General features: G+C 47.3%; 1 protein-coding gene across 1 annotated transcript; it reads left to right on the top strand.

Moving 5' to 3' along the window:
- The first annotated feature begins 7,203 nt into the window (after positions 1–7,203).
- On the top strand, positions 7,204–8,182 carry LOC106417431. Its single transcript, XM_013858240.1, has 2 exons — positions 7,204–7,497; positions 7,583–8,182. The coding sequence occupies exons 1-2, from the start codon at positions 7,204–7,206 to the stop codon at positions 8,180–8,182; spliced, it is 894 nt and encodes a 297-aa protein (XP_013713694.1).
- Positions 8,183–9,435: the final 1,253 nt, after the last annotated feature.

Genomic DNA, 9,435 nt, shown 5'->3' with positions numbered 1-9,435 from the left:
CGATTGAGGGCGGGATGGCCGTGGTTCAGTCGTTCCAGAGTGAGACTCCTCCGACCTTAGAGGCCGAAGAGGCCCGACTGTCCGGCTGCAAGGGATATTTGGCAGTCGTGGATGGAGATTTTGATCTCATCCTAGCTGACATGAGATCCGCGTGCTTTCTTCCGACGTGTTCAGAAGGCCCAGGGGGGAAAGATCCGGTGCTCGGAGAAGGCGGAGGTGATGTGGCTCCACGCTTGGACGAAGCGACGGGTGAAGAGGGAGAGTGAGTTCTGAGGATGACTTTGGTTAGATCTCTTGCGGAGAGATTTTTTTTCTATGTTTGATGTTTCGGCCTTAAATGGCCTCATTTCATGTTTCGGGACTGGCCGTATGTGGCTTTGAATCCCTGCCGCTTTCTTTTTATGACAAGATGATTGAGTTGCATTTTTCATAAGTTTACGTATGGCGTGGAAGAAGGGTGATGAGTTGTCGTCTCATATCCTTCTTCGATGTGAATGTTTCGTTCGAGATCTGTTTCGAGAGTTTTTCCGCGAGATATCGACTTCGCGGGATATCTGAAGATGTCGAATATAAACATAGAGGCATGGTTTTGGGATCTCGTATCTTTTGGATATCATGCCTTGAGATGTTAGAGACCAGTGCGCTGGGTTTAGGGCAAGACCTAGGTTTACTTTCGGTTTTAAGATTTTATGCAGTGACTAGCCGGCTATCGATTTATCTGTCGCGATTTTAACCTGATTCGTACCGATTTAAAGTCTGCGATAGCTTCTCGGCTTATATGACTTGTTAGATATGAATCGAGCATCTCTCCGGAGACAATTTTTAAGCCAACCGGAAGGGCTGGACCAAAATTTCGGGTTTTATTTATAGCGCTATTATCCTTGTGTCGGATGTACGAGAGTCATCTTCGTGAGATGGCTATGTCTGTTTAGGACGTTCAAGAGTTCGATGTGATCAGCACCGAACTTGGCGGCAGATGCCGTCGTTTAGAGTTTTTTGCGCAAGATATGTGTTAAAATGTTCGTCATTTTTTGACGGAGTGTCCGTTTTCGTCGTTCGGAAGAAGTAACCCTCGAGGCATCTCTCGCGACGTCTCGCAATGCCAAAGGCTGCTTCTCCTAACGGCTGATTTATTTTCGAATATCGAAAATGTTTTGCGGATGAAAGATAATTTGTTTGGTTAAGAAATGTCCGAAACATCGAAGGCGTGGTCGGATGTTTCCGAGTTTGAGAGTATACGAGTATACGTATCCACTCCCCCCGCTTTTAATGAGGGGGGACAGCTGAATTTGCCTTTCGACAAACTGCCTACGTACTCCTTATGGAGATCAAGCCGTCTCGTAGTTCGGTCATCGTGAGTTGGTTTGTTTAGTGATAGTATTTTTTGAGATGCATCGCGTTCCAAGTCCTTGGAATTTTTATGCCTTGCATGTTGGCTATTTCGTAGGAACCCGGTCGGACGACTTTTTCGATTTTATAGGGTCCTTCCCAGTTTGCTCCGAGTTTTCCCGCGTTTCGTTCAGCGGTGTTTTGGAAGACTTTGCGAAGGACCAGATCTCCCTGATTAAATCTGCGATTCCGTACGTTGGAATTGTAGTACTTTGCGGCTGCGTGTTGGTAATTTTGAATACGGATGAGCGCTCGATCTCGGCGCTCGTTAATGTGATCGAGATCGTCGACGAGCATTGCGTTGTCGAGCTCCTCTCGTTCGGGAAGTAATCTTCTTCGAACATCGGGGAACTCTACTTCTGCGGGAATCATGCATTCCGTTCTGTACACCAGAGCGAAATGGGTTTCTCCTGTTGCTCGCCTCGGGGTGGTACGGTGGGACCAGAGGACTCCCTCGAGTTCGTCGGCCCACCTGCCTTTTTTGGCCTCTTAGCGTTTCTTCAGTCCGTCGAGAATGGTTTTATTAATCGTTTCAGCTTGTCCTTTACACTGCGGATATCTGGGCGTTGATTTGTTAAGTCGTATCTTCCATTTTTCGCAGAACGCCTCGAACCGAGTGGAGATAAACTGAGATCCGTTATCGGTTACGATTTCGTAAGGAACTCCATGCCTACAGATGATGTTTCTCCATACGAAACTTTCGACGTGTACATCTTTTATACTTGCGTATGAATCTGCCTCTACCCATTTTGAAAAGAAATCGGTGAGGACTAAAAGGAAACGCTTTTGCTTTGAATTATGAAGGGGACCGATAATGTCCATGGCCCAGCGCATAAAATGATAGGGCGATGTGATGGAGGAGAGAACTTCGGCTGGTTGTCGGATGGTTGGAGCATGCCTCTGGCATTTTTCGCATTTTCGTGCGAACTTCTCGCAATCTCCGATCATCGTTGGCCAGTAGTATCCATGGCGCTTGATTTTCACTGCCAGTGATCTTCCGCCGGAATGATTGCCGCAGGACCCAGAATGTACTTCTTCCATCACTTTTCTCGCTTTTTCCCCTTGCAGGCACACCTTGAGTGGTCCGGAGAATCTCCATTTGTAAATTTCGCCGTCCACTGTTACGTAGCGCGCGGCCTGTGTTCGGACTTTGCGGGCTGCCCATTTCTCGGTGGGCAGGTGTCCATTGATAATTTAGTCTCGAATTGTCTGCAGCCATGGGGGTATCGCAGCCGTAATCAGATTGCTCCGATTGCGGTCGTATTGTAACTTCTTCTTCTTTGTCATCTTGACCTTCTATGAGGTTGACGACGATTTGTGGTCCGATGCTCGGATGTTCGATGAACTCGACCGGAATTATCCTTTTAAGTCCTGGGTCAGAACTTGATGCTAAGGCCGCGAGAGCATCTGCCTGGACATTTTCGGAACGGGGAATTCGCGTAAGGGTAAAACAGTCAAACTTTTGAGCTATTTTTTGGACCAGTTTGAGGTACGCGTCCATCTGTTCGTCCCTGGCTTCACACTCTCCGCTGAACTGAGTTGCCACTAACTGGGAGTCGCAGTAAGCGTGGATGTTTCGTATCTTCAAGCAATGAGCCAAACGCAGCCCTGCGACGAGTGCTTCGTATTCGGCTTCGTTGTTTGAGGCGTGGAATTCCAGCCTGAATGATTTCTCTAAGATCTCGCTCGTCGGACATGTGAGGCGAATTCTGATGCCTGATCCCTGCTTGGACGAGGATCCGTCGACGTGAAGGAGCCAAGTGGAATTTGGTTCCTCGTTGGTTATGGTCTCTGTCGGTAGTTCGACCAAGATGTCCGCAAGCACTTGTGACTTTGCGCTTGTTATCGGTCAGTACTCGATATCGTAGTCGCTCAATTCGACCGCCCATTTGACCAACCGGCCCGAGTCTATGCAGAATCGTCCGTAGGGGAAAAGTCGTGAGGACGACGATCGTGTGGGATTGGAAATATGGTCTTAGTTTTCGGGCCGATGTTACGACCGCGCATGCTAATTTTTCCATTAGCGGGTATCTAGATTCGGCATCCAGCAAGGTTTTGCTTATATAGAAAATAGGTTTCTGTTCGCCGCGTTCTTCCTTGATCAGCACGCCGCTCATAGCTGTTGCCGATACAGCGATGTACAAGAACAAAGGTTCCCCCTCCACAGGTTTTGCAAGGACTAGGGGGGAAGCTAAATACCGCTTCAGCTGTTGGAAAGCGTTTTCGTATTCTTCCGACCATTCAAATTTTTTATTTCCCCGTAAGACATCGTAGAAGGGCAGGCACTTGTCTGTTGATCGTGAAATAAACCGGTTAAGTGCCACGACTCTACCGGTCAGCCTTTGGACTTCCCGCTTATTCTTCGGTGAAGCCATCTCGATCAGTGCGTTGATCTGTTTTGGATTAGCTTCGATGCCGCGGAATGTGACTAGGTAGCCGAGGAATTCCGATGATGCCACGGCAAACCTGCATTTTGTCGGGTTGAGCTTCATGTTATGGGAATTAACTGCGCGAAACATTCCTCGAGATGTGATACGTGATCCTTTGCTTTGAGGGATTTGACGAGCATGTCGTCGATATAAACCTCCATCGTTTTACCGAGTTGTTTAGAGAACATACGGTTCACGAGTCGTTAGTAAGTTGCGCCAGCGTTTTTGAGGCCGAAGGGCATTACCCTGTAGCAATAGGTTCCGCGATCGGTAATGAACGCAGTCTTCTCGCGATCATCAGGGTTCATCATAATTGGCTGTAACCTGAGAAGGCGTCCATGAAAGACAGAAGTTCGTTTCCCGCCGTTGCTTCTACTAATCGATCGATATGTGGTAGAGGGAAACTATCTTTTGGACATGCCTTGTTTAGGTCGGTAAAATCCACGCAAACTCGCCATTTTCCGTTTTTCTTTTTGACTACTACATGGTTAGCGAGCCAGTCTGGATACCTCACTTCCGTTATTGACCCGACTTTAAGCAACTTTTGACCTCGTCGTTGACCGCGGAAGCCCGTTCAGGTCCTAGCTTCCGCCTTTTTTTGACGGGTTTGAAGGTCAGATCGATATTTAATTCATGACACGTTATGTTAATGTCAATCCCTGGCATATCTTCCGCGGCCCATGCAAAAGTATTGAGGTTCTTTTTTAGACAGGTTATGAGCTCTGTCCTCAAAGGCTCGCGGAGATTGGCTCTGATCTCGACGCATCGTTCCGGAGATGCTTCGTCGAGACAGACTGTGACCACAGGTTCGCAAGTTGGTTCGCGTTTTTTCTCTAGAGCCGTGATGTTACGAGACTGCCAGAAGAGTTCACCCGAATATTGACTTCGCGAATCCTGGTTGGAGACCTTTTTCTCCGTTTTTCTAGGAGTGGTCTCGAGGTCTGGTCTTTTTCGTTTTTGTTCTGCGCCGTAACACACCTGTGATACTCTTGGGTTTCCCCATATTACCTCGACTCAGTTAGGGGTTGGAAACTTGAGGCAAAGATGGTACGTTGATGGGATGGCACGCATGGTGTTCAACCATGGCGTTCCCATGATAACGTTGTAAGATGCGGGACGATTAACGACTAGAAACTCTGTGACTCTTCACATGGTTCCGGCTTTGACTGCGAAATTAATCGACCCGTAGGCCATGGTCGTTTCTCCCAAAAGTCCCAGTAGTGGGCTAGGGTACTTCACAATTTCGGATTGATCGATCCCCATTTTCTCGAGAGTATCTTTGAAGATGATATCGGCCGAACTTCCGGTGTCGATTATTACCCTAGCGACGTCGATATCTCGGATCGTCAGTTCGATAACAAGGAGATCGTTTCGAGGTTTGGCTCGATCGACTGTTGCTCCCCCCTTGAACGTGATGACGTTCGCACACATTGAGTCTTGCATATCGTTCCTGATCGTTGAGTGGCTTTTGCGGGTTAGATTGATCCGTACCCCCCTCCTTCTAGTGCCAAACTGTGGGAACCAAAATTCGCACTGTCGATTTCCGTTTAAATAAGGAAACTAGGAAAACCCTAATTTCCCAGAGGTCCCGGATATCTGCTAATACCACACGCCAAGCAATCAGAACACAATAATAACAACGATAAAGTGTAAGAAATCGAAAAGAGAGCAAAGTCGATTTATTCCGAATTCGCGTTTGAGCGTTACAACAAGGTAAGAGCCTGGGCTACGAGAGCTGTCGGCGAGATTCCTAGTTCTAAAACCCTAAGACGACAATAACCTAGTTGAGTCGCAGCTCGAATAACAAAAACGGAAATATGCCTAATTGCTCTAAGTTCTAAGTGTGCTCTGAGAAAAGTCCTTTCCATGCCTCTCGCCTAGGACTCGTTATATACTGGCTCCTCGGTCGGTTTACGCTTTTCCTCTTCTGCCCTTAAGCCGCCATAGCATAAAAATGGAGATATTCCATTTTTTCCGATCTTCGTAATTATCTTCAAAATTTTGTATTTATCTGCGGAAACTTGACATTTATCTTTCCTTGCGAACCAAGCGTAAACCGTCATGCGGCTTACGGGCTGTTGGTTAAGAAATTGTAAGTTGGGCCTCGAGTCATGTCTTAGGTCCCTTTGGGCCGTCTTCTGACTCGAAGTGTTTATTACGGCTTCTTTCGATAAAGAACGAACTTTCTGCGGTTTGTTCGGTAAAGTTTGATCGATAACTTAGAATGGCGGGGAACATGAAATGGGTTTGATACGGTCTTCGATAGATATCATCGAAGGGTAGACGAGAATGCATGGACTAATGTCGTATCGACGTTTCGGAAGAGCTCGGTCGCTGCATAGCGATCGAGCGGAACAGACGCTCGGTCGCTACGTAGCGACCGAGCTTCGGCTTAGACTCGGTCGCTACGTAGCGACCGAGCGGGATGAACGCTCGGTCGCTACGTAGTGACCCTTTTCGAGCTCTTGTCTGATGTCTCGTGTTTCCTCCGAAAAGCTTTTCGTAAGGAAGAATCTATTTCGAAAAAGTATTTGTCGAAGAAGGTTTTTCGTTTTCTTCTTTGGACGTTTTGAATGTTAACTTCGTCGTAACCGTTTTTGACCCCAACATGGATCATATACCTCTCGTTTCGTCTCGATCAGATTTACTCTCGAAGTTTTACGACTAAAATCGTAGAAAAGTCCGAAGGCCTAAAAACGGCCCGAGAGAATCTAAACGTGTCTAGAGGCCAATCTACGATTTAAAAGGGACCCGAGCCCAATGGGAGTTATGACGGTTTATCCTAACTCACGGAAGTAGGATAAACGTTAAGTTTCCGAAGATAAATATCAAGATTCGAGGATAACTACAAAGATCGACGAAAAAATGGAATATTCCCAAAAGAGATAAACTTGGACCCAAAGGCAAAGGAGTAAATGGGCCACCGACCTAAAACAACTATATAAGGAGAGCTGGAGCATAAGAAAAGGGATCCGAGAATTTAGACTTAGAGAACTCCTACTAGCTTAGGGAACTTAGAACTTAGGTGGTTAGACTAGCAAGGCAAGGCTTAGAACGTTTTGCCGCCTTTCTGTTCTGCTTTTGTCTAGTTAGCATATCTCTACTACTCTCGGAGACGTCCCGTATTCATACTATTTCATTAATAAAACGCCTCCGAGCAACTATTTATCTTTATCTTGCTATCTATCTTTTTACGCTCTGAAAGTGATTACGCACAGAATTCAGACCTTCAGGGAAAATCGGGTTTTCTTGATTTTCCTCCATACTTATTCATTAAAATCGACGGTGTGAATTCCGGTTCCCACAGTTTGGCGCTAGAAGGAGGGGGGGGGGGTCGAATTCTTTAACTCAAAAATCACAAACGATTAAAGATTAAAGATACAAGATGTCCGCTCCAGTAGCTCACGATGTCGTCTCTTTCAAGGACATAGTAACGGCCGACCAGGTCAAACCTCACAACGATCTCCTTGTCATCGAACTGACAATCCAGGACATCGTCGTAGCAAGAGTGTTGGTCGACACCGGATGCTCGGCCAACATTATCTATAAAAGCACCCTCAAGAGAATGGAAATCGACCTGTGCGCCATCACAGAAGGTCCCAGTCCAATTTTCGGACTCTCAGGAGACGCTACTATGACCCTTGGCTCAATCAACCTCTTGGTTAAAGCTGGGAGCGTCGTAAAAATCATGGAATTCTTGGTCGTCGATCACCCAACATCGTACAATGTAATCATTGGAACTCCGTGGCTGAATTCCATGAGAGCGATCCCATCGACATTCCACCTATGCCATTAAATTTCCGACCCCTCAAGGAGTCGAAACAATTCAAGGAGACCACTGGGTGTCACAAGTATGTTTCGCCGCTGAGTTAAAAAGAAAGAACTTTGCGATCGAAGCTTCCCACAAGAAGAAAAGAAAGCTGACTCTCGACGAGGGCGCCCCAGAACAAGACTCGGAAGTCTTCTGGCAGTCACAGAGGGTCGAAGCTCTAGAAGGGAAGCGCGAACCAACTTGCGAACCGGTAATCTCAGTCTGTCTCGACGAATCCCGCCCAAAACGATGCGTCGAGATCGGAGCCAACCTCTGCGAACCATTGAGAACAGAGCTCATGGCTTGTCTTAAAAAGTACCTCGATACGTTCGCTTGGGCCGCAGAGGATATGCCAGGAATCGACATCGGCATAACATGTCACAAACTCAACATTGACCCGACCTACAAACCCGTAAAACAAAAATGGCGGAAGCTAGGACCAGAGCGTGCTACCGCGGTAAACGAGGAAGTTGAGGAACTCCTCAAAGTAGGGTCAATAACAGAAGTCAGATACCCGGATTGGCTCGCCAATCCCGTCGTGGTCAAAAAGTAAAAACGGCAAATGGCGAGTATGCGTCGACTTCACCGATCTCAACAAGGCTTGTCCAAAAGATTGCTTCCCACTTCCGCACATTGACCGACTGGTCGAAGCAACAGCAGGGAACGAACTTTTTATCATTCATGGACGCCTTCTCCGGGTACAATCAAATCATGATGAATCCCGACGATCGCGAGAAGACCGCATTTATCACTGACCGCGGAACGTATTGCTACAAGGTAATGCCTTTCGGTCTCAAGAATGCGGGTGCTACTTACCAGCGACTTGTCAATCGAATGTTCGCCGAATAGCTCGGAAAGACTATGGAAGTGTACATCGATGACATGCTCGTAAAATCCCTTGACAAACACGACCACGTGTCCCACTTGGAAGAGTGCTTCGCAAGGCTGAACCTACATAACATGAAACTAAACCCGACAAAATGTAGGTTCGCAGTCGCATCAGGAGAGTTTCTCGGTTATCTGGTCATGTGTCGCGGGATCGAGGCCTACCCCAAACAGATAAACACACTGATAGAAATGGTCTCACCAAAGACAAAACGAGAACTCAAAGGCCAACCGGAAGGGTCGCAGCTTTGAACCGTTTCATCTCACGTTCGACAGACAAGTGCCTGTCTTTCTACGACACGTTGAAAGGGAACAAAAAGTTCGAATGGTCGGAAGAGTGCGAAAAGGCTTTCCAACAGCTGAAGCGTTACCTGGCCATTCCTCCTGTTCTTGCAAAACCAGTAGAGGGAGAACCTCTATTCTTACACATCGCAGTCTCCGCAACAGCAGTAAGTGGCGTTTTGATCAGAGAAGAACGCGGTGAACAAAAACAAATCTTTTACATAAGTAAAACCTTGCTGGACGCTGAGACGCGGTACCCCTTGATGGAAAAACTAGCATTCGCTGTTGTAACATCGGCGAGAAAGCTCAGGCCATATTTCCAATCTCATACCATAGTGATTCTCACCACCTTTCCCCTGCGCATGATTCTGCACAGTCCGAGTCAGTCAGGACGGCTCGCGAAATGGGCAATCGAACTGAGCGAGTACGATGTCGAGTGCCGCCCAAGAACCTGCGCAAACTCTCAGGTGCTGGCGGATTTCTTAGTAGAAATGCCCACGGGGGATATGACAAACACGAAACCAGATTCAACTTGGGTTCTTCACGTCGATGGATCATCGTCCAAACAAGGATCCGGAATTGGGATTCGGCTCACGTCGCCCACCGGGGAAATCTTGGAGCAGTTGTTTCGGTTAGAAT

Source organism: Brassica napus, chromosome C9 (assembly GCF_020379485.1).
Source record: "Brassica napus cultivar Da-Ae chromosome C9, Da-Ae, whole genome shotgun sequence".
Taxonomy (NCBI): domain Eukaryota; kingdom Viridiplantae; phylum Streptophyta; class Magnoliopsida; order Brassicales; family Brassicaceae; genus Brassica; species Brassica napus.
Note: the sequence above shows the minus strand (reverse complement) of the source record. Positions and strands in the feature narration are given on the sequence as shown.

What these genes read in the sequence shown, in the direction of transcription:
- LOC106417431 (XM_013858240.1), top strand. Translation starts at nt 7,204, where the DNA reads ATGTCCGCTCCAGTAGCTCACGATGTCGTCTCTTTCAAGGACATAGTA. An exon ending in TGGTTAAAGCTGGGAGCGTC is followed by an intron (nt 7,498 to 7,582) that starts GTAAAAATCATG and finishes ATTCCATGAGAG; the next exon opens with CGATCCCATCGACATTCCAC.